General features: G+C 42.5%; 1 protein-coding gene and 1 long non-coding RNA gene across 8 annotated transcripts; one reads left to right on the top strand and one right to left on the bottom strand.

Annotated features, from left to right (window-relative positions):
* Positions 1-1,819: 1,819 nt before the first annotated feature.
* SLC25A28 (solute carrier family 25 member 28) lies at positions 1,820-11,498 on the bottom strand. 5 transcript variants are annotated; one of them, XM_074339228.1, is made up of 4 exons: positions 11,363-11,467; positions 4,975-5,203; positions 3,819-3,875; positions 1,820-2,663 (listed from the first exon to the last, which is right to left on the bottom strand). In XM_074339228.1, the coding sequence occupies exons 2-4, from the start codon at positions 5,195-5,197 to the stop codon at positions 2,131-2,133; spliced, it is 813 nt and encodes a 270-aa protein (XP_074195329.1). In that variant the 5' UTR covers positions 5,198-5,203; positions 11,363-11,467; the 3' UTR covers positions 1,820-2,130. The 5 variants fall into 5 exon arrangements, with proteins under 5 accessions (XP_074195329.1, XP_019580426.2, XP_019580427.1 ...); XM_019724867.2 differs by lacking the exon at positions 11,363-11,467 and adding an exon at positions 11,046-11,354; XM_019724868.2 differs by lacking the exon at positions 11,363-11,467 and adding an exon at positions 10,736-11,039.
* A 218-nt stretch (positions 11,499-11,716) lies between these two features.
* LOC109443929 (uncharacterized) lies at positions 11,717-25,245 on the top strand. 3 transcript variants are annotated; one of them, XR_012498466.1, is made up of 3 exons: positions 11,717-12,668; positions 13,153-13,776; positions 20,639-25,245. It is a non-coding gene; the product is annotated as an uncharacterized LOC109443929 (long non-coding RNA). The 3 variants fall into 3 exon arrangements; XR_012498467.1 differs by having other exon boundaries at positions 11,717-13,245; positions 13,657-13,776; XR_002136759.2 differs by having other exon boundaries at positions 11,717-13,776.
* Positions 25,246-25,643: the final 398 nt, after the last annotated feature.

The raw sequence follows: 25,643 nt of genomic DNA, 5'->3' as shown, positions 1-25,643 counted from the left end.
CTAGCAGACCCTCTGAAATGACCCCTGCAATGGTTTCATCATGCTCTTTTTATTCCACAGGCGAATCCAACTCCAGTGACCACGGCTTAGCACTGTTTGCATCTCTTTTCCATTGCTGTATCAGAGGGGCGGCATAGCTTACTTAAATAAGGCTTAGAGCAGGAGACCCTGCTGTTTTCTTGACATTTTTTCAAGTGCATTCAGACAGAGATACTCCATAGCTACTTGAAGGGCTGTCAGGTGGGAAGAGGACAAGATTTGTTGTGTAGCCGAATCCTATTGCTTCTCCAGCCCTAATGTGGCTCCAGCCTAGCACTTGTCTCCATCTCCCCTGCCATAGACCACCCTGCAGCCTTGCCTGGATGGCTGCGACAGCCTCCTAACCCTTCTGCATGCCTGTCCAGTCTTGCTCCTCTAATCCTTTCTCAGGGAGCCTCAGTCATCTGTTTAAATTGTAAATCTGATCACACCACACCTCTGCTTAAATTTCTGTAATGCCTCTGCATTGCCTTCAGGATAAACTCTGAACTCCTTAGTATTGCTTTTAAGCCCCAACCCCTGCTTAGTTCTCTAGCTGCATGCCATGCCAGATTGTGTCAGCATATCGAACCCCAAACACTTATTCTCTTACCTACAGGGTCTTGCCTAGAACATCTCCCCTCTCCTCTTCACCTAGTTAGCTTATTTGCCCTCTAGGTATCACCCACATGTCACTTTCTCCAAAAGCCTACCCCCAATCACCCAAGGGCAGGCTGGATGTTCCTATGTCCTCCAAAGAAGTATTTTAGGTTTACCCTATTTCTTATCATCTTATCTTGTAATTAATTGCCTGTTTACATCTATCTTCCTCTCCAGACAATAAGCTCCTTGAGGGCTAGGATGGTTTTATCATATCCCTAATACCAGTGCCTGACAGACACTTAATAGTTACTGAATGGACAGATGACATAACAAGGATGACAAATGGAAGTTTCCCGGGTTTAGATTTCTACTCTATGTTCTGAAGAAGTTGATAATTGGTGATATCCAAAACAGGGAACAGACTGACCCACAAAGCACAGTGAAAGCCCCATTCCTGAAAGTTTCCAAACACAGCCTAAGTAGTTGTCAGGCAGGGAACTTCAAGAGATGGCAGGCTGGAGTACATGCCCTCCGCTCATTTGCTACCTGCAGGAGGGCACAATTAGCTTCACTTTGGGGGACAAAAGGTCTGGGCTCTGCATTAACTGTGAGGCCTTGAACAAGTCACAGCCTCTGTGAGCTTTCCTTACCTGTGAAATAGAGGTGACGCCTGCACTGCCTGCTTCACAGATTTTGTGAGAACAGGTGCAATCACATATGCTGAAGGACTTGTAAAAGCCTTAAAACCAAATGAAACGTATTCTTATGCACCACATAATCTTCAGGGCTTGCAGCTTCACTAAATAATTTCAGGTTTGCCACTGCATTAGAAAACGAAGTGCCACATGTAAAGTTTTACTGCTGCAGGCAGAGCTGAGAATTAGAGAGATCTTCTACCTCTTCTGTGTCACACCACTGCCCCAGGGAAAAGGCAATAGTGGGATCAAGAGCATCTGTTTAGGAGGATCTATCAAAGGCCCACTGTTCCTGCCATCAGGGAGATTCCTTGGAGCCTATTACTAAAACAAGGGGAGAAGGGCCCCACTGTCTTAAATCACCGTGAAAATCAGCAAAACCAGAAACGACACACACGCACTAGACCTTCCTTCCCCTTGGGCCCCTCGATTTATGCTTAAAGTCAAGACTAGTTGACAGCATTTCACTTCCCCTTTGACAAGACAAACCCAATGAAACCATGTAATTTAAAGGCTTTTTATTAGGAACCAGGGGAATGAGCTGCTTATCCCTCTATAACAGTCTAGAGCAGGACATCAGGCCCAGGGTGGAGAGGTTGTCAAAGGTGCTGTGGTGTTCTGCTGCACTTGCTTAGGGCCTGGAAGGAAAGGTCGTGGCAATGGAAGTTGGCAGGAACTGGTATTTGCCAAAACACCAATGGCCTGGGGAGAGCCCTCTACCTTCCTTCCAACTCCACTCAAGGCTGGAGAATGCCAGGAGACAGAGTGTGGCTGGAGTGGGCAGGGTGCAGCAGTGCTGTCTGAACCCCTGGTTTCATTCAGTGCTACTTCGCTTGCCTGCCCTCCACTCTTCTTGCCGTTTAGTGATTAGGCATTTGAAGAACTCATACACAGACCACGCTATGGCTGTGGAGGGGATCTGGTAAATTACTCTAGCCTGTACCCCTCGGAAGTAGGCAGTCACCCCACCTACTTGGTATACCGTCCTGAAGGCACTAGCCATGCCTGTAATATGTCCTGTGAAGTTTGAGTTCAAAGCCAGTGATTCCTGGGTGTTGAGCAGTGTTTTGCAAACGTCCAGTGGGGTTGTAACAGCGGCAGCTACAGCTCCTGCACAGGCTCCGGAGAGGACGTGGGAGCTGGGGTTGTATCGTCTCTGGGGGTTAAAGTGCTCCTGCAGGAATTCGTAGGTCATGAAGTGAATGGCTTGGAAGGGAACGTTCATGGTTAGCTGGGTGGTGTAGCTGCGGTAAAAGGCCCCGGCCCCTTCATTCTGCCACACTGCCCGGACACAGTCCGTCACGCGGTGGTACGGTGAGTTGTACATCTGCATTCTCTGCTTGACCACTGGTAGTGCCATCAATGAGAAGGAAGAAATGGCAACAGCAACCAACCGGTGAGCAATGTCCAGATTCACAGTCCCATGTCAGCGGATCAGCCAATGTAAGAGAGAGGAAAAGAGTGAGTGAGCTGTCAGTTATCCTGGTAAGTTAAGGTTTCCCTTATTTGAGAGGAGGGGATCGGACAGGGTTGGTAAAGAGACAAAAAACAATGGACCCATTTCTGGTAAGATTTCTTTAAAACCAGCCAAATAATACATGAGATATATTATGGTTCGGAGACTCCAGAAGGTTTCCTTGAAGTAAGTGCCTATCTATCGATATATCATTATCTTACCTTCTAACAACTTCTCAAACGAGAAATGACTCAGTGGCAGTGAACATAATAATGAACAGAAAGCCCTAACAATCCCAACGCTCAGATACTAAGAGCACCTAACTATTACGACATGAGGTTCCACCCTCCCTACAGGAGAGGAGGAAATGCTACCAAAAAGAAAACAAAATTCTTAGCCAAGAAGAGTGTGCCTTTAGTTTCCAAATATTCCCTACTTCCTCAAGTAGATGACACGGTGTGAGCTCCGCAGACCTTCACCTTAGCTTTAGCCCTTTCCATACCATGGCCTTGCCCAGACAGGCAAAAAACGAATGTAGAAACATGGCGACTGTGCTATCCCTTCATATTTCTTGCATACCTCATTCTCCAACTAAAATGCCAAGATCCACGCCACAACGCAGGGACTGAGTTCTACAATTTAACCTTTCATTCCTGTCTCAACTATCTTCATTCCCAAATGGCAGTATTTTCAAGTGTCAAAATCCATCTTCACATCTTTGTAGAAAAGTGAAATACTCTGCTAATATTTCAGATGAGATCAAAGGGGACTCCCAAGAAGCCCCAGGCCAGGTAGAGCCATATCTTTCTCAGGGAAGCCCCAAAGATGAATAAAATCTCAATGAACACGCTTCGTGTCCGAAGGGCTCCTAAGTACCTACAACATGGAGGGAGCGCCCTCTAGTGGTGAGACAAGGCAATACGGCAGGATTTCCCACCAAAACTGATGGGGTGCTTGCTCCTCAGCTTTCTTCTGCAAACCAGAAAGCAAAAGCCCAAAAATGCAGGTGCAGCTGCCCACAGAGGGAAAGGTTGAGGAATCATTACCTTCAGCTGGATTCATGGCTGCATCATGAAGTAATGTTGCCACACACCCGGCCGCACCTGCAAAGGAGAAAACAACTGCCACATGTAAGGCCTGGAGAGGGCTACTGATTCACTGAGGCCCCAGAGTGAAGAGAAGTGGCTGTGCTAACCCTCAGTGGGGAGACAGAATGGTAAGACCAGTTCAAAAGATGGGAAGCTGCTGCTCCTAAACTCCTGTGCCAAGAAATGAAGGTATTTGTCCCCACCAACTTAGTTAAGGTCAATATACATTCCACAGCTAAGATATTAAGGCCAGGAAGGGTAAAAAAAACCAGCCCAGATATCACCAATAAAAATGGTTCTGAGAATAAATGCAGTTCATGCCCCAACAGGAAGCAGATACTGCTGCCAAGGGATGCCAGGACATCAACTTTCTCCAATGCATGGAGAACATGAGGCAGGTGGTCAGATCTTCACAGAATTTCACCTTCTATCCTGCTGCCCGTCTCTAATCCTAACATCTGTCCCTCTAGACCTTTCCTTGGGTTCTGATCCACCATCTTCCTCCCCCTCTCCTCTCCACACGCAATTGGGTTTCCAGACAATCCTCAATCTCCAGGCTCTTATCCCTTCCCTTCCTTCCACACAACTTCCAACCCTCTGGTTTCTCCATACAGAAGTCCCTTGGTCCCACTTCCATGCACTTGTTGAGGTCATATCCTCAGTGACACCAACTGCCTGTGGTCAGTTGGGATCCTGAAAAGGTGAGGCGAAGAGCCGGGGCTCCATTAGTGTCTTCCTTGGGCGCTGGGTCACCTCTGATCCTGCCCTGAGGAGCAGGACACCACCCGATTATTGAGACATACAACGGGGGTAGGTCAGGGTGTCTCCACATTACCAGGGCATAGAAGTTGATGCCAGGGAGAAGATGAGAAGAAAGTCAAGCTGGTAGGTAAGGGAGGATATTGTAACCCTTTGTTGAGGTGTCCCAAAGGAGGGGTGGGGTTGAAGCGGCCTGTTGTCTGAGGTCATCAGCTTTGGAAGTCCCTCCCCTATAATCTGGCCTACCCCAGCCCAAAGCTTCAGCTCCAAACCATGCTGAGACTGGAAAGCACTGACAGCAGCAAAGCCCAAAGAGTTGGGAAAGTGGGGGAACCAGCACAGGAAGGCTCAATACCATTGGCAATATGGCTATTGCCCCCAGGGTGGATTACATCACTCAATGTCTTTTTTAACTTTTCGTAGCAGGCAAAATAGAGGGCGTGGGCAGGCCCTGCGCCTGTCGCTGTGATGTTCAGCCCCCGCATGGGCCTCCACAGGCCCTCTGTTCTTATAATCCTCCAGAGGGCCTCCAACACATTGCGATAGCGGGCTGCTGGGTCAGGCTGTAGGCTCTGCATCCGGGTCTGAAATTACAGAAAGGAGAAAAGCAATGTCAGTGATGCCAACTTCTCGCTCCGCCTCAACACTCAGGCTTTGGGCACTGGGCAGACCTTCTTCGTGGAATCAGGCCAGGGTACATCCAGTTTTACTTCCTTCCAAATCTGTATCCAATCTTTCTAAGCCTTGGACCTTTTTCTAGTCATTTATGACTCTAAGAATGGAATACCATTATTTTCCATGAGAATATCACCCTTTAGTAAGTGTCCTTGAACTCCAAAATGACTCACAGCCCCAGCAACAAATATCAAGTCTATGTTTCAGAAGTTGCTTTTGTGCTTTAAATCTCAGGCTAAGAATTCTTTACAAATGGATTCTAAAATATTTGCTGTCTACAACATACTGCATGCATTTCTGAAGGCTGATTTTGGGCCTGCTTTCTGTCCAAACACTACACTGACTAATGAGATGATGGCTCATCCTTTGACATAACTTTGATGATAATCTGACTTTTACACGCTTTCTGGAATTGGCAGATGGGTCTGTAAGATAGTCTTGGCAGAAGTAGCGTTCCGAATAGATGCTGCTCTCATTTTGTGGGAAAGAAAGTGTACCCTGAAACTATGGAGGTGGAACCAACCTAGTCTCTAAAACTGAAAGAGCTTCCAGATTTCTAATCTAAGTGGACCAAATCCCGAAATTGGCAACAGTGAATGAAATCAGTCTCTGTGCAATATAATCCTTGGAATCTCTAGAGGATTAAATGATTGGAACTAAAGTGTATGGTACTTTTTTTTTTAATGTCTGTTACATGTAATACCATAGATGAACCTCACAGGCATAATATTATTAATAAATTAAATAAGTCAGACACAAGAGTTTATACTGTATGATTCCACTAATAGGAGTCTGTCAATGTAAGAAATGTCCAAATCTGTAGAGAATTCTTATAATGAGTTTGTTTGCACCAACCTGACAACCTATGCTGGGGAGCAAGATCTCAAATGCCCCCAGTAGACACTTTGTATGATATTCCTGGACAAACTTTTACTGAAATTTGGGAAATTATTCTTAGTTGAAACCCTTCCCCAAATCACAGACCTTCTCTGAAGGGTGTCTCCCAGTGAAGATCTCTTGTCTATTGATCCATTTCAAGGTTAAGGTAACACAGGGACTAAAACCATTAATATAAAACCAATATCCAGTGTCTGGAACGCAGTAGGTACTCAAGATGTGTTTGTTTAATGAATACATGAAAGAATGAATGGATCTTAGCTGTACCTGCACCAGGGCAGAAAGTATAAATTGGCCATTAGTGAGCCAATAAGGGTAACTGAAGCCCAAATACAGTTTAAATTCTTCATTCCAATCACTGATTCAGTCTGCATCTAAAAGCTTGAACCTTCCTGTTGACCATCTGGAACCCGAAAGGAATGCCTTTTCTCAAGAGCATGGAGAAAAGAAACTAACCGCATTAACAGAAAACCAGATTAACAGGTCCAAGTTAGGTACAAGCAATCCACATTCCTCTGTATTATTTTCTCCTCCTTGCTACCAACAAAGAACTGGAAGCTTAAAAGCATAATTGCTGGAAGTTTAATAAGTAATACACAGTATCACTTATCACAATTTGACACATTCTCTTCCACTTCTCAAAAAACAAACTCATAAATGTCCAATACAGGGTGTACTTACATCATGCAGGGGAGTATAAAATACATCAGGTGACAGAGACTACAGGTCTTTACTGGCTATGGCTACTAATAGATAAACTGGGCCTGGTGGCTTAAAAATTATGTTTTCATAGGTTTCTTTGAAACTGATCTTGAATAGGGAGAATGTTCAGAAATTGCATTGCTTTGCATGTTTAGGCAACCAGTCTTGAAAGGTCTGGCCTCAGAGGCCTGCAACACTTCATCCATAAGAGAAACCTGGACTGTGGGTAAATTACTCTGACATTTTACACACGTCTAAATCTGACTCACAACTATAACTCAATGAAAATACACCCTTATGGAGAGGACCAGGCATCAGCTATGCCAAATATAAAAATGAATATGGCTCCCCTAATTTGTGGGCCAAATCTACCTTTGGGGCAAAGACGAAATCTCTAAGAATTTATCAATAGCCTTCAACATAAAAAAAATCCCACTGCCTGGCTTTGACGAAAAGCCAAATGGAGGAATAGGGGGATACGTGGTTCTAGTCAAAGACAAGCCACATTTGAGTTAGAAAGCCCGAATGTAAGCCCCAGCTTTGCTAGATGCGTGGTCTTGGGTATGTCACGTAACTTCTCTGAGCGTCAATAATTATCACTTACAGCATAAAACTAAATAAGAATGGCTGGCTTATAGGGCTGTCGTGTGAATTGAAAGAGTTAAGGCATGTAAAAGCCATTGATTTTTTATTGTATTCAAATATGATTCTCATGTCTTAGAGTTTACAGATCATGGCATTGTTGTCTTTTGTATAAGTCATTTCACAAATATGCGTGGGCATCTAACTAACTGGTCCTTAACCACTAATAAATTAGGTTTAATTTGTATTATTATTATTTTTTCATTTTCAAGTTTCTCTGTGGCTATAATGATTTATATGTCCAGCTATTAATCTGAAGGTCATGTTTAGGAACACACACTATTGTGAAATTCTGTGGCTTGCTTGGTTCTGAAAATCTGCTTTTGGGAGGCTGTCTGGAAGGTTTGGAAGTCAGAGTGCGTTCACATCATGACTCTACCACTTCAACTACGTGTCCTTGGGCAAGTTATTTAACTTGCCTCCTTTTCTTCATCTGTAGAATAATTAAAATGGTGTCTGCTTCATGAAGTGTCACAGATTAAATAAATAAATGAATATAAGGCACGTCAGAGAGTGCTTGGCAAACAAGAACCATTGTCATTTATTGAATGCTTATTGTTATCATTAAATGCAAGAAAAGCAAATAAGCCCATGTTTCCATTTCCTAATCTTTCATTGGTGAATGTGTGACCATTTACATCAGGAATTTGGAAAAGATTATTTCCCTTTGCTCTTTCTTTCTTTCTTATGTAAGTAAATTATTTGCTTCGCCACTAGAGCCCAAAAGCAGCACCTTGATGACACATGGGTACTTTGCCAGATGATTTTGAAAAGAGTTCTGACTGCTTTCAGTTGCAGAGCCTCTCCCTATAGATAAAGTCAGGTGCTTGCCTCCAAGGCACAAAAAAGGAAAAGTGGGATTTGGAGGGGAGGGGGGGAGCTGTTAAACCTCCCTATATGACCATGGAAATAGCTGAATAACTATGGCCTAGCAAGGCTATACTGACTTCCCATGGTCCATCCCAAGGATATTTCAAGTTGCCTTGACCCTGATAAGTGGCTAGGGGTACACAGGCTTGCCTGCCAAGAGGCAATGTCAGCTTTCATTTGCAAACACTGTAGTGGCCCTTGAGGCTCCAATACGGATACCTGCCTCTAGTCTTAGGGTACGATTGGGCTGCTTTTCCTTTCTCCAACCCATTTACGGTAAAGAGGAAGAAGAGCTGCCTAATAGGGAGATAAGTGTCTGGGGACAAGTGAACTGGGAAGGCTTTTCTGAAGAAAGAGATTTGTTTTACTTTCATGTCTGCACAAATGTTTAACATACTGACATTAAACCTACTGGTCTCACCTAGTTATTCTCTTTAGTCATTTAAGTCCCAGCATTAATGACAAATAAAAATGATTCTTCTAAAATAAGCTTTTGTGTTTTTGGAGACTCCTGAGCATTTTTTCCATCCAGATCAAAAAAGTATTACTTTAATGCAGTGCATTGAGGCATGACTATATTGTATGACTAATTTTTTTTTTTTTAATTCCAAAGCTTATGTAAATGCGTAAGAATTGTTCTTCAAAACTTGGAAGGCTAGAAGTGACTTCCAGCAATGCTGTGGTTATGCAAAACATTTCTGGAACTCTTCTTCAGAAGTGTTCCCTCTGTGGGTTTAACAGCCTTAGGAGTTAATCAAAGCAAAAAATCTCCTTGCTTTCTGGTCCCACTGTATCTTTGACCCAAACAAGTATTACCCATTTTGACTTCCCACCTTATTTGTCATATTTGATTCTAAATGGTCTCAGTTACTAAAAAGTCAATTCCATCTTGTCAAGAACAAACAATTGCTCCCATTAAGGATATGCACCCAAGTATATATGCATTTTTAAGAGGAATCTGTAAACAGCAACAATAGCATTATGTAAATGCATGGAGCCAGGCGATGGCCTCCCAAGGTAATGGGACAACACTTAAATTGGTAAGTTGTAGTAATATTTCTAAGTCAGTTACATCACATTGTATTTTTCAAGTCATTAAATAATTTTCATTGCGCTCCTTGATCTCGTTTTCATTTGATACCTATCCTGAAACATAGCACCCTAAACCCGCCTTTCTACTCACAGTCTAAGTATAGTGACGTTATTTTGCAGTTAGATCATATTAACTTTTGGATATATAGCATTAACAATTCACAGCCATTCAACATGACTCTTACATAAATGTCTCAATCTCTTCATTTGTAGTTACCCATTTTACATTTCAGTATTGTTAGAGCATTAACCATCTTACTTCTCTCTGACAGATTTTACAGTTTATTTCTATTCCTCCCAATTGACAAGGGCATTTAAATTCTAATGTCCACTTTAGCCAAATGCATTTGCCACCCTTTCAATGGGTATGGCCCTTGTTAGGCGTTACCTTGCAATGTGCTAGAATACTCCTACCAACTCGTCTTTCACAAAACTTAATAAGCACTTTCCCCATTTGCTCATCCACATTGCTAATGAAAATATTCAACACTGGAACAGGAGAGAAGCAGAAGAGACAGAGTTTGCATTTCCCAAGTTGATGCTCTCCTTCTTTTGAATATATAACATATTCCTAATTAGAGGAGAAAACATACATCAAGCAGTTGACAGGATATTGTTTGACTATACCCTTAACATGTAAAGGAGGCACCAGGCTTTGCCATTATATTTATTTCGAAAGACCCTCTTGAGTTTCTCACTCAATTTAGTCCTCACTTTCAATGGTTGGTACCTTAGCTCATGCACAATAAAAACTGTAAAGAATAATCTGTTCCCCTCTTCACCCAGCTTTCTTCAGAAGCACCTGACTTCTGTACCCACTGTAACTTCAGATGGCTAAAGAAATACACGATCAATTCCATCTCTCAATTGGGGTATGATGTGCTCCCTGTACATGCCCAATCCTAATCTCAGCTCAATTTTCATGTTCAGGAAATAGGTGGAGTGTCATGCTTGCTGCACAGAGAAATCGAAACCTTTTCCTGAACGCGGTCTTTCCCACATTACTTCCCGTCTGGCACTCTGAATTCTGACTGCAGAATGATTTCCCATCACTCATGGATTACATTAAGTAAATCTTTTATCTCGCTGAGATCCCAGATTCTGGTTCCTGCCCCGTCACTTTTAAGGGTAGACACAGCAAGGAGCTTGTACAAGCACTCGCCCCGAGAACATCTTAAGGCATTAAGGGTCTGATTCACGCCAGTTGGCTTCACCCCAATCAAGTTAGTAGCACTTACCTGTTCTCATCCCATCCCACCCTATTCCTGTTTAGTCCCAGCTGAGATCCAGGGCTTGGGCTGACAGATTTTCGTTCCAGAGTCCCGATTCATATCTCACTGACGGTTAGAAACGGGTCCTGGTTCCTGACTGGGATCAACTCCCAGCCCGGACCTTGCTTGCATGGAGTATCGGTCGAATTGTGTGGTAGTGGCAGAAGCCAGGAAGGAACTCATGTCGGCTCCGGCTCTCGGCCGGGATCCTGGCTCCGGATTGGACCCAGGGATCCGGTCAGCCCCAGGTCGGGTTCGGAGCCGGTCCAAGTCTCACCTTGACGCAGTCGATGGGGTACATCACGCAGTGCTCCAGAATCCCTGCCACGGCGCCCGCCACCATGTGCGTGGTGACAGTGGATCCAGCCGGCAGAGCCTCGTAGTCCGGGCCGGAGTCCGGATCCTGCCGTACCGGGGGCCTGCAGGCCCCGGCCTCCCCGCCGCCGGCCCCCCGGCCCACGCCCCGCTGCAGCCACCCGTCCAGCAGCGCCGACTCCCCGGGGCTCCGCCCCGGCCCAGCCGCCGGACCCCCCGCCACACCGCCAGCACCCCGCCCCTCTAACTCCATCCACCCGGGCCAGCTGCGACGCCCACCCTCGCCGCCGCTGTCGCTGCCGCCCTCCGGCCCCGTCGCGTCTGCCTCAGGCGCGGCCCGGAGAGCCCCCCGACCTCCGGCTCCCGCTTGGCCCCGCGGACACGCCCCCCAACCAGGCATTGGTGCTGCTGCCAAATTAGCCCTGCCCCTTTGGTTACGTAGGAAAAACAAGTCTGTGGTATTAGTGAAGCTGCCTGTCATTCCTCCGCCCCGCGGCGTTGCTACCGCTGAAATCCCACCCTTTCCCCTTTGATCTTGGAAGCTTCTTGTTTATTGGCCACTGATTGGTTGACATGTAAAAGTTAAGGCTGAACTTTGATAGACTCAACCACCCTTGATACTTTGACCGCAGCCATTGGCCCGCACCACGTCGGGATCGGATTGGCTACAGGAGGAGAGCGAAGCGCCCGGGGCGACAGAGGCTGGATTTGGGCCCGGGGCTGGCGCCTGTGGAGCTACGGGCGCTGCGGGTCGGATCGCCTGGTGGGGGGGGGGCGGTGCCAAGCCTCAAGGTCAAACCGCTGACTGCTGCCGTTAGGACCCGTGCTCAAGCGCCCGCCACAAATCCCAAAACGCGCTGGTCCCTAGCCCGAGAGTTGTGTTCCCGCGGGATCTCGGGCTGGCGTGAGGCGGAGCCGGCCTGAGCGGGGCATGCCCTGGAACGGCCTGCGGGTCTTGTTCGGGAACCTGTTGCGACACGCTGGCTGCGGGCCTTTAGACTCCTGTCTGGACTGTTGTCCCCCTGCCCCTCCCCTGGTCGCGCGCAAGCTGACTCCTAAGGGCCCAGTGTTCTTCAGGCCCCAGCATCCCGCACTGAGCTTGCACCCGAAGTCGCCCAGTAAACCGCGCAGTTGTTGAATGAATGAGTTCCTCGGGGTCCCGCTGTCAACGGGCCCTGCGCCAGGCCGCAAGCATGAAACAGGGAAGGAAGATGTCGAAATGGGCGGGATGATTCAGAGACGACAGGTGGAGAGGCCGGACTGGAGGCAGCTGCCCAAACACAGCAAGGAAAGTACGGCCACCATGGCGAAACTCGGACGTGCAGCTATTTCCTGAGCTGACGCCCGGATGTTCCCCACTGCCTGCTGATGATTGACTTTTGTGAAAAGACCGCTCTCTCCCAGTCGGGCCGGCCGGAGTCTGGGGCACTCACTGGTTAAAGAACAATGCCATAAATTCCCAGCCTTGAGCACCACCTTCTGGGCCATGACGTTGCACAGGACCTACGCAGGCTCGGTTGAGTAACACAGGCGCTTTCCTCACTCCAGTCAGCCCGGCATCTTCACTCTCTCTTCACTGGAGCGTGTTTGTACAAGCCTCTGCACTATTTCTAGCTGTCTTTAGTACCCATTTTACTGAGCTGATGATGCAATTGTGAAATTTTCCCTCTGTTTATAGCTTTTCCTTTAATAAGGAAGAGGTTTTCCTTTTTCGCTCTAAATCTTAACCCTTCTCAGGGCCTCTGTTTTCTTTTTAAAACTTTTTTTAAACTCACCTATTCTCTTCCTCTTCAGCAGTGGTTATTAACCTTTGGGTCTCAACCTTTTGGAAAATAATGAAACTACAAATCCTTGCCTTCAACCCCCACCTCCCACCTGCCATGCACAAAATTTTGCATGTAATTTCTGAGTTTACAGAGTCCCTGAAGGTGATTTGTGGACCCCTAGGGGTGCTGGTACACAACCTCCAGGTAGCCAAACAACCCTGGTGTTAATCAGGCCATTTGTAATCAAGGTACATACAACTGTAGACTTTGTCTTTCTCTGACTTACATATATTTCCCTTACAGGAGAACATGACTTTACAATATCCTACATCTCAACAGCACTTAAACCTTCCTAAAAACAACAACAAATTAGCAAGCAAAGAACCAACTTCTTTGGTAATAGTCTTTATAAACTCTCAATAGCTTCCTACACCTACCACTCCTCAATCAGGCACTGTAGACTCTTATGTTTTTATATTCCTAGGAGAACTGTTTTCCACATTCTCCCTTCTACTTCCTGTCGTTTTCTACATCTATCTGTGAGACTGCTGGTTGGCTCAATGTCAAGTCTCATGTATTTTCTTTAGTAATCAAAACCCCAAGTTTTAGCTTGGGTGCATGGTTAAAGTCCAAGTGTTTTCCAGCTTCCCTTGCAGCTAGCATTTGCTGTGTGACTAAGTTCTAGGTAGTGGGATGTAAGTGTAAGTGACATGAAATGTCTGGGTTTTGCCTTTGAAAGGAAAGATTATGTCATCTTTGAATTCCTTATTTTCTTCCTTCTTGTCATCTGGAATATAAACCCAGAAGATGTTGACCATTTTGGGCCGTGAGGACAACACCTATACCACAGCAGATGGCAAAGCAAAAAGTAGAAGAAACCTGCTGCTTTATGGATAACAGTAGTACATCTGGACTACTTATGTTCTGGTATGTAAGATAACTTGTTTAATCAATTGTTGTTAGTCTGAATCTTTGTTATAGCAGCTGATTTATATCCTAACCAACACATGTATTTCCCTAGAATGCATTTCTCCCTTAATCTCAGGTTAAGATCCCGTCCTTTACAGCATGTTCAATTTTCCCTATTCTTTAGCTCATTTCCCGTGAAAATGAATAGGTCTCAAAAAGAAACCCACTCAACCCTGCTAGAGTACTAATTCTCGTTACTGCCAAACTACAAATGATTTATACCTGCTATGTCCTTTTTCTTCTAAAGCCCGACATTTTTATTCCTTTATTCAATGGTCACAAATGACCTTTCCAAATCTGATGGTCTTTTCCTTATTCCCATTTTCATGACTAGGAGATAATACTTGCCCCCATTGACCCATCCCTCACTGAAATGTTTTTCTGGCTTTAGGAACTACTCTATTCTACCTTTTAGACATCTCAGTCTCCTATACTTCTCTACCCACTGAGGGGAACATTCCTAAAGGTTTAATGCTCCTTGTTCATCTTGAACACCTCAGAAAACTTTACCATTGCAAATCTGTTTTCCTCATGAGAGCCCTGTTTCCCATATTGTGTACTTTTAAACTACTCCATTGTTTTTGAGGGAGATTCCTCTTATGCAAAAAGAGCATAACTAGATATTAAAGATGGTAGTCCTTATTCAGGTGACACATTCATGGCAAGGTCTGTGTCATCTATTCATCTAGGGACTAGCATATTGAAAACTTTTAGAATGTTGGGAAATAATAATATGCTACAAAGTTCCGTGTTACCTCCCTGGTCAGAAATAAGAGCTGAGTGATACTCTTCATTAGCTCGTGTCTCAACTTGGATCTCAATGTTATGTTTTGCGTTATTTCTAGTAGTATAGGAAAAGTACGTTTACTTTTCACAGATTAACAAGGGAAATTACTAATTTTGATCTACCTAAGAAACAGACATCATGGCATCTCTGGATTATAGGCAAAAATCTAGAAAATTACTTTATCTTTACTGGTTATTGTCTAGAAGGAAATTTCAGTTCATTTTATACTCAAATTAAGTCGAAATAGATACAGTTAGAAAAAAATATTGCTTTGATATGGTAAGTCCATATTAATTCTTATTTGAGCACAAATCTCACTGTCACTCATTTTCCCCCTCATTTATTAATTTCTGTCATATTCTTATTACATTGACAGAAACATGTTGTAAATTCTGTAAATAATGCCCCCAAATAATTATTTTTATACCATTTTGTATGTCCTGCACCTATTAGTCATATAATACCTTCTCTTCTTTTTGCTGTTTGTTTCCACAAAGTAGATAAAACTGCACTTTTAAAAACATCCGTTTATGTACCTAGTAAGACAAAAATGTTCCCAAAATGTAATCTAGGATAAAAAATGCCCTGAACTTTAGAAAACTGTTTCATTTAATTATAATAAATTTCTCCGTCTCAGATGTTGACATGCTCTTTTAATTCTCTCAAATGTTTAATTTTAAACTTTTTTAAATCTTGAAATTACAAACCTGTATATAATATTTTTACAATACCAATTTCTGTTCACCTGTAATGTTTTCTTAAGGCACTTTAGCGTGACCTAAATAATCGAAATAGGTCTTTTTTCACAACCAATAAGCTGTCTTACCAGAGTAGAGTTAGTTAAAATGATAAAAAAGGAAGAAACAGAGAGCCTGCTTTTACCTTGGTCAAGACTCTGTCAAGAAATGTCAGTCAGAATGAAGAGGGTAACAGAAGGTAGCTAAAGCGCCATGACTTGACCTGAGTTTCAGTTATGTCATCTGTAAAAGGTAATAATAATGATAATAATAATAATAATATGTACTTCATTGGATTGTTAGAGGAGTCAATCAGAAAAAGAATTTTAAGTTCTTACTACACTATCAGGCATATAGTTAGAGCTCAACAAATTACTATTACTATTATAATTATTATTACCTATTTTTCCTTTGTGACTGTCTACCAATCACAGAAATTGATGGCATTATGTTACCTCATTGCCAGACAACCAAGACAACCCTGACTACAGCACTAAATTTGGGATATCTCACAAAATAAGCCTTCTCTTCTCCTAACAATAATATCCTTATTTCAGGCCCATGTCCTAGTGACCTCAATTATAATATGAACTTTGTATCATAAGGAGTAGATTTCAATATATATGTTATTTTTCCCCTTCTTCCGCCTCCCCCCCCCCCCCCCCCCCCGCACTCCCGTTCAAGCCGTTGTTTCTCAGTGTAGTTGTGTAGGACACAGCTCCCTGGCCCAAGCTGGTATTATGAGCCTTGTGCTCCCCCTGGCTTGATACACAGCAGCCCACACCCACCTCATGGCAGCCCAGCTCCAGGGAGAGCCGTTGTTCACAAGCTTAGCTGTAGAGGGCACAGCTCACTGGCCTATGTGGGAATTGAACTGGTGACCTCGGTGTTAGGAGCACAGAGCTCCAACCACCTGAGGCACTGGGCCGGCCCAGATTTAAATATTTTTAATTCTTAGGTAAAATGGCTAGAATTACAAAACTTTCCTTGAATGTTATCAAAGAATGTAATATTTGTTGTCCTTGACATACAAAGAAGATAAGCTATCAGCAGAGGATGAGGTTTGGGTTATTTATCTAAGTAGATGTGATTTATTTTTAATGTTTTGTGGTATCGCATCCTTTATAAATATGGGATGTATTCTCGAAGCAACTAGCCAGGCTTATGGAGGCAGCAAACATGAAAAATAGCAAGAAACTATCAGTTTCTATGGGTGAGGAATTTCATAGTGGCTTAGATGAGTGGTTATGACTTAGGGTATCATGAAATTGCAGTCAAGATGTTGGCCAGGGCTGCAGTTATCTGAAGGCTTGACTGGGGCTGGAGAATCCACTTCCACAGTGGCTCACTCACATGACTGTTAAGTTGGTGCTGGCTGTTGGCAGGAGGCCTTAGTTCCTCTTCATGTGGGCATCTCCAGAGCTGTTTAAGGGTCCTCATTGCATGGTAGCACATGGTACCACGTTCTTGGCAAATCATTGACTATTTGATTATAGCTATTCTAGTACATATGTCGTAGTATCACATTGTAGTTCTAATTTGCATTTTCTTAGTAACTAATGATGTTGAAAGTCTGGTGTGCTTATTTGCCACCTGTATATCTTTTTTGGTGAAGTGTCTAAATCTTTTGTCCAATTTATAATTGAGTTGTTTGTTTTCTTATTATTCAGTTTTGAGGATTCTTTGTATAGTCTAGATACAAGTTCTTTGTCAGATGTGATTTAAAAATATTTTCTCTCCCACTGTGTGGCTCATTTTTCATTCTCTTAGCGGTGTCTCATAAAGAGCAGGTCTTAGTTTTAACAAAGAACAAGTTATTAAGTCTTACTTTTGTGGACCTTGCTTTTGCTGTGGAACCTAAGAAATCTTTGCTAAACCCAAGGTGACTAAGATTTTCTCTTATTTTTTTCTTTTATAAATTTTATAGTTTTAGCCCTTACATTGAGAACTATGATCTATTTCAAGTTAATTTTTATAGGTGATATGAGGTTTTCCATTAGCTGTCAGTTTTTATTTAACATTTTTTTTGAGATCTTCTCATATCAGTATATAAAGAGCTTCCTTATTCATCTTTAGAGCCAAATTCCTGCTCTGATAGAGCTTATAGTCGAGTTGCAGGGAGATAGACAAACCAATAAGTAAAACATATTGTATGTAAAATGATAATATAACAAGGAAAATGGTGATACAGGAAATGTGAGTGGGAAGGAAAGTTATAATTTTAAATAGGATGGTTAGGGTGGGTAAAGAGGGGTTCCCAGACCCAACTCCAATGTGTGTGTGTGTGTGTGTGTGTAGACGTCCCCATACCAAGAAGTAATTCTCAGACACCAGCAGGGGTGCACGAATTCAACTGAATTCTGATACTATCTACGAAGAGATAGAATCAGATTCCATAGGTAAAGGGCTCAGTCCTACAAGACCACCCTCCTCTTCAGACACTTGTCACAATCCCAGGTTGTTACCTGTGCATCTGACGAACTGACTACAAAACGACTCCCTCCAACTCAAGATGACAATCTCAAGTCCAGGTTGTTACCTGTACTACTGACCAATTGGTATCAATCAGAGGTTCCCAAGACACCACTCCTTGGGTTTGCTTAGTTTGCTATAACAGCTCACAGAACTCAGGAGAACCCATTGATTCACTAGATCACTGATTTATTACAAAGGATATTAAGGGATATGAATGAACAACCAGATGAAGAGGTACATAGGGCGAGGTCCCGACTGTCCTCATGGAGCTTGGGGCCCTGCACAGTAGCACACAAAAGCATTCTCTTCCTCTATCTGGAAGTTCTCTGGAAAAAGACCAAAGAGCTGTCCTTTTGAGTTTTTATGGATGCTTCTTATGTAGTCATGATTGACTAAGTCATTGGCCATTGGTGATTGATTCAACCTTGAGCCCCTCTCCCCTCCCTGGAAACCAGGGGGTGGGACTAAAAGTTCCAATCCTCTAACCACATAGTTGGCTCCTACTGGCAACCAGTTCCCACCCTTGGGTGGGGTCCAAAAGTCACCTTACTAACTTATCTCTTAGAAAATTCAGTTCTTGGGGGCTGTGAGCCAAGAACTGTGGATAAAGACCAAATATATCTGGGAAATATATTTGAGTCATTTGAATGACTACCTATATATGTGTATGTGTGTGTGTGTGTGTGTGTGTGTATATATATATATATATATATATATATATATATATATATGTATTAAACACATATATCTTATATGTGTAAAGACAGAAGGAAATAAGGGGAAAATCTCTAGGTAGGGAGAACAGATATAGCTCTGGAGAAGCTCTGGAAAAGAGGACGCTAATTAATAAAACACTTAAAGCAAGAGAGGATCTATCATGTTCTAGAAACAGTAAAGAGGCCTGTGTGGTTGGAGTGAAGTGAGTGAAGGGAATTGCAGTGAGAAATGAGGTTAGAGAGGTAAGAGGTGAGTGTGTTGTAGGTGTTATGAGGATTAGGACTTTTACTCTGAGATGAGAAGCTGCTGGAGAGTTTGGAGGAGTGACATGGTCTGGTTTGCACTTGAAAGCATCACATTGATTGCAGTGTTCGGAATAGACTGTAGGGGGCAAGGGTAGCTGCAGAAAGACCAGGTAGGAGGCTTCTTCAGTAATTCAGTAAGAAGTAGTTTGGACCAGGGTTGTAGCAGTGAGGTTAGTGAGAAATGGGTGCATTCTGGACAATTTTTAAGGTAGTACCAACAGGCTTTGCTCATGGACTGGATGTGGGGTATGGGAATAAGAGAGGGATTAAGGATAACTCGCAAGATTTGGGGCCTGAGCATCTGGAAGAATGGAGTGTTTTTTATTGTTATTGTTGTTTTTGTTTCTTTTTTACCTCTTTACTAACATAGTGTATTATCAAACATTTTAACCTTTGACAATCTGGTAGTTGAAAAATGGTACCTAATGTAGGTTTTTCCCTACATTTTGATTGTGAAAATTGTCAAATGTACAAAAAAATTGAAAGAATAGTACTCATTTCATATTGACTTTAATAGTAAAAAATATTAGCTGAAATAATTGGATGTCTAGACATACAGTGGAATTCAGGTTTGATTTGACTCAGTGGTTTAGCCATGTCATTAAGAATCTAGGGAATAATCAACAGAGGGTCACCCATCAACCTAGACCAAATGGAGCACCGAACAAGGTGGATGGAGGGGCCAAGGGCTGTAGGCTTGAGGAACAGAGCCTGCTGACCTGGGCAGAGCCCATTCTTCTCTTTCTGTCTGATCTGCCCAGATTACTTTTCTGTTCTTTGTGGTTCCCCTCACGTTCCATCCTTGGTAGAGCAGTGGTGTCTCCAATGAACTTCTTTCCTGGTTTTGCATCTTGTGAATTTTTTTTTTTTGTATTTTTGTTAAAACATTTGTATAAATTATAAATATATTTAGTTTATCACTAATTAAAAAAAGAATCTAGAGGAGGGTGAATTGCTCCCTCATACAGTCTCTAAGGAAAGTAAATACACTTTTCATTTGCCCAAGTGAACACGTCTCTTTATCTGGAATTGAGCTATCTGCCCACTCCTAAAAAAGTAGCTGTGGCCAAGGGATGGAATTTTGCCTAATCCCTTGGGCCTGGCTTGCATGTCCCAGTCCTAGAGCAGGCGTAGAGTCAGAATCCTCAGATGCACATGGGCGGTGCTTGGGGAAGATGCCCACAACCAAATAAAATTAGAATGGATACCAAGAGGAGGGGATTGATATCTTTCTCCCCAGGCCAGTGTCCCAAGTACTATGAGCATTTTGGAGTTTGCTATACTGCACCCTCCTTCCCCGATAGTGTCTCCAAAGCATGGCCTTTCACTTCTCTGAATGACCCATGGCATTGATTTCCTGTGTTTGCCAAATTTTCAATCATCCTACTTGTTAATTCACTTCCGACAGTTGTTGTGATCTTTTTGCACTGCTATGCCTTCATTCCTCAAAGTACTCTAACACACGGCTATCAGACTTTTATTGAAGTTTCGGGGTCATGGAAAGGATTGTAACATAGCACAGAACTCAAAATAGATGTCATTACTATTACCTGAAATGTCCTTGATCACCTTGCCTTGGGGACTGGCGAATTAAAAATATGTCTACAAATTGATACTTCTCCCTTGAAAAGGTGGAAATTAACTGCCCTCTCCTTGAATGTGGGCTGGGAGTTAATGATGTTTTGAACAAATAGTATGTGGCAGAAGTGAAGATACATGACTACTGAGGCTAGGGCATAAAAAGGATAGAGCTTATACCTGGCATTTTCTCATTTTCTCTCTTTCCCTCTCTCTCTCAGATCACTCTGAGAGAAGCCAGCTGCCATGTCATGAAGACACTCTAGCATCCCTGGGAGAATCCCATGTGAAAAGGCACCGAGGCCTCCCACCAGCAGCCAGCATCACCTTGCCAGCAGCCATGCAGTCTGCCATCTTAGAAGCATACCTTTTAGTCCCAGTTAAGACGTCAGACCCTAGCTGACATCTTGACTGCAACCTCATGAAAGACTCTGAGCCAGCTGCTCCCAAATTCCTGACCCACGGAAACTATGAGAGATATGAATGCTTATCCTTGGTTTGAGCCACTAAGTTTTGGGGTAATTCGTAATGCAACTATGGACAGATGACACAGGGACTCTCTCATGGGCCTTTTCTTCAGTCCTGTCTGCCACCACCTTGCATGGCTCCTTTCTCTTACCTTTCATCTTTTTTTCCTTTTTCCTTACCAGAGCTCCCCAAACGCAGTCTCTAGAGGGAACACTCCAAATCCCTGTATTTTATTATGCAGAGGAATTGAAGTTATCCTGGTCTAAACCTCTCCCATTTAGGCTTAGCCCAGGGGATCCCACTTTCCCTGACCAAACCTACTCATTAAGGTCTAAAACCTAGATAGTCTTACTACTAGGCCAACTCGTATCAGGTCCACTCAAATAGCTACCAGCTTTTAAAATAACTATTCTTGCCCTAATAGAAGTAAACATGAGTAAAGTGCTACAAGAGCAGAGAAGAAACACCTAAGCTGACTGGGGGAGCTCACAGACGAGGTGACCTTTGAGCTGAGTTTTATAGGATAAATAGGAGTTCATTTGGAAGAGAAGTGAAAGAAAATCATTTATGTAGAAGTGACAAGTACAAAGGCTCAGAGAAAAGGCATAATTCAGAGAACTGTAAATATGTCAGGGTTGTGGGTGAGAATACCTATTAGGGAGCTTGGGAGGTGTTGGTTAGATCATATCATGCATTGTAAGCCACATATATCATCAGTTAGGAGACTACAGGTAAAAATCCCCTGATTTAAGTGACTTAAAAATAACAATAATGAATTTAGTATCTCAAATAGTAAGTCCATATGTAGGGCTGCTCCCATGTTGATTAATTTAGCAGCTTGATGTTACCAAGGAACCCAGGCTTTTTCTATATTTCTATTGTTATCTCCAGGCTTGTCCCCCAACCATGGTTGTAAGATGGCTACAGTAGATCCAGGCATCACAGCCTTAAGACTACTTCTGGAGGTAGAAAAGGGGCCTTCTCTTTCTCATTATATAAACTTCCTATTGATTTACACTCTTTTTTAGAATGGAGAAAACCTATCCCAGAAATGTCTTCCCTCCTCCTCCCATTCCTCCTCACGGCTGACTTCCCTTTAGTATCAGTGGCTGGAATTGCATCACATGCCAGGCTCAGCGTTTGGTGAGGGAATAGGCCACCTGCCTGACTTAGAGCAGTCACAGTTTATTCCCTGGGGCTGGCGCCTAGCACTCTGTAAGGACAGGGCCAAGCATGAGTGTGGTTACTCGAATAAAAATGGAGATTCTGTTAACAAGGTAGAAGAGAGATTGTTGGCTTTTGGGGTAGGCAGTCAGCATCTGCCACACTATGCCAAAGAATGTGGACTATATCCCTTTAGGATGGGGAACCACAGCAGGATTTTAAAACAGGAAGTCACATGATTGTATTTAACTATATCAGAATGGAGGGGTACCCAGGAGGGATATGGGTCTGGAGGTAGGGCCACAAGTTAGAAGGCTTTGTCAGAAGATATTGGAGAAGCTTTTAAGCACTTGAAATAAGAACACCTAGTGATTAATTGGGTGGAATGGGGAAAGGAAATAGAAGGAAGAGATTCTGGAATGACTTGCAGATTTCTGCTTGGGTGAATCACTGGGTATTTCGTCAAAGCTGGGAATATAAACAGGTTTGGGTAGATACGGAGAGAGAGAAGAGACAATGAATTTGGTCTTGGACAATGAGGTACCTGCAAGACGCGTGAAGAGAGATGAGTAAACTTGGGAGGGAGAGTTTAAACATCGCTTAAACTCCTTTAAAGGTTAGGGCATGATGGAGTGTGGCATGAAGGAGAATTGATAGGAGAAATGAAGTTATGTAGACAACTGATGCCTCGTGTGGGACTGATTTGGCTGATTTTGCTCAGAGCTGGATAGAGAGTCAAGAATTTCTTGAGAAAATTGCAAATGTAATTTAAAGACTAGCCTTTAAAAAGCAGTTAAAAACCTGTTTCGAAATACGGATTTCTGTAATTTGTTTCAACATGTTGAGTTATAGCAAATGAGATGGAGAAATGATCTCAACCCATTTTTTTGGCCCTCTGACTGGAAACCTCAGAACTCAGCCCTGTGAGCTGTTAATTAGATAAACAGTGCAAGCTTTTGTAAAGAATCATGCTTTGCAAATGCCTGAGGGCATATGGATTTATTGAAGGAAGTGTTGTCCAAACCAGACAGACAAAGAAAGTATAAGAAGAAAGTGTTGGGATTAAATGTAGGTTTTGTGGTGGCCGGTTAGTTCAGTTGGTTAGAGCATGGTGCTGGTAGCACCAAGGTTGCCAGTTCGATCCCCGCATGGGCCACTGTGAGTTGTGCCCTTCTTAAAAAAAGAAAAGTAGGTTTATTTTCTGTTTTATAACAGTAGTTATGAAATGTAAAGTAGAAGATTTTCCAATGCACCTTCAAGTTCTAATATAGTTCATAAATCGTATGAATTAAGTACTATTTGAAACATAAACAGAAATTCTATTTCCATTTAAGAACACCCATTTGGTGGAACACTGGAGTTTGAAATATACATACCATGTTTCCCCGAAAATAAGACCTAGCCGGATCATCGGCTCTAATGCGTCTTTTGGAGCAAACATTAATATAAGACCCGGTCTTATTTTAACATAAGACCGGGTCTTATATAATGTAATATAGTATAATACTGGGTCTTATATTAATGTTTGCTCCAAAAGATGCATTAGAGCTGATAGTCTGGCTAGGTCTTATTTTCAGGGAAACACGGTAGGTTAGACTAAGAACTGAACAGTTGGCAGGCAACTTCAAGAATTAAAAAACAAACAACCCAAACCATAAAACTCTTAGAAGAAAATATAGGAAGTAAATTCGCAGGCATTACCTTTAGTGATATTTTTACTGATAAATCCCCTTGAGCAACGGAAGCAAAAGAAAAAATAAATATGTGGGACTACATCAAACTAAAAAGCTTTTTCACAGCAAAGGCAACCATCAACAAAACAAAAAGACATCCTACTGAATGGGAGAAGATATTTGCCAATGATACATCTGATAAGGGCTTAATATCCAAAATTTATACTCCTACAACTCAACACCAAAAAAACAAACAACCCAATTAAAAAATGTGCAGAGGACATGAAGAGCATTTCTCTAAAGAGGACACACAGATGGCCAACAGACATATGAAAAGATGTTCAATGTCACTAATCATTAGAGAAATGCAAATAAAAACCACAATGAGATACCACCTCACTCCGCTCAGAATGACCATCATCAATAAATCAACAAACAATAACTGCTGGCAAGGATGTGGAGAAAAGGGAACCCTTGTGCACTGTTGGTGGGATTACAAATTGGTGCAGCCACTATGGAAAACAGTATGGAGATTCCTCGAAAAATTAAAAATAGAACTACCTATGACCCAGCAATTCCACTCCTGGATATTTATCCAAAGAAATCCAAAACACTAATTTGAAAAAATATATGCACCCCTATGTTTATTGCAGTGCTATTCACACAGTCAAGATATGGAAACAACTGAAATGCCCATCTATAGACGATTAGATGAAGAAATTGTGGTATATTTATACAATGAAGTATTACTTGGCAACAAAAAAGAATTAAACCTTACTATGTGCAACAACATGGATGGACCTAGAGCATATTATGCTAAGTGAAATAAGTCAGACTGAGAAAGACAAATACCATATGATCTCATATGTGGAATCTAAAGAACAATAAATGAGCAAACAAAACAGAAATAGAGATATAGAGAAAAAACTGATGGTTGCTAGATGGGAGGGTGTTGGGGAGGGGGAGAAGGTGAAGGGATTAGAAAGTTCAAATTGTTAGTCACAAAAAAGTCACAGGGATATGAAATACAGTATGCGGAATATAATCAATAATCAATAATGTTGTAAAGATTATGTAGGGTGCCAGATGGGCACTAGACTTAGGGGGTTCATTTCATAGACTGTGTAGATGCCTATACACCTAAAGCTGAAGTAGAATAATATTGAATGTCAACTATAATTATATGTGTATATATATATATATATACACACACACACACACACATGCATATATATATATATATATATATATATATATATATATATATATATAAAACAGTCACGGGATGTGAAGTACAGCATAGGGAATGTAGCCAATGGTACTGTAACAGCTATACACGATGTCAGAGGGATAGTAGATTGGGCATGTTATCACTTTATGAGGGGTGTAAATGTCTCATTACATTGTTTTGTACACATGAAACTAAAAAAAAAGAAAAATAATTATTCCAAAACAGTTGAGTTTTTCCATGTCTACTTTGTTCCAGGCACTGGGCTCTGGAATAATAAAAATACCTTACATTTGTATAATTTTGTGGTTAATCCTAACTTTATGCAACTGTTCTACTCAATGTAGCTTCTGTAGTGTTCAATATAACACTTGAAGCAGAGTAGGGATTGAGGGACAGAGAATAAAACTGAGAACTGAGAACTGAAGGAGAAAGGCAAGTTAGGAAGCCCAACTAGGTTGGAGGGGAATGGAGGGGAAAAAACAATAAAGGTGATGCTTGAATAGTGTGGGGATTATGGGCGCCCACCCTGTGCAGTAAAACATTTGCATGTAACTTTTGACTCCCCCCAAACTTAACTAATAGCCTACTGCTGACCACATGATTTACCAATAATATGGTCAATTAACTCATTTTTTGTATATATATTATATACTGTATTCTTGCACTAAAGTAGCTAGAGGAAAGAAAATG

The sequence above is a fragment of the Rhinolophus sinicus genome, linkage group LG07, assembly GCF_036562045.2.
Source record: "Rhinolophus sinicus isolate RSC01 linkage group LG07, ASM3656204v1, whole genome shotgun sequence".
In the NCBI taxonomy this organism is placed as follows: Eukaryota; Metazoa; Chordata; class Mammalia; order Chiroptera; family Rhinolophidae; genus Rhinolophus; species Rhinolophus sinicus.
This window is presented reverse-complemented; position numbering and strand designations above follow the sequence as displayed.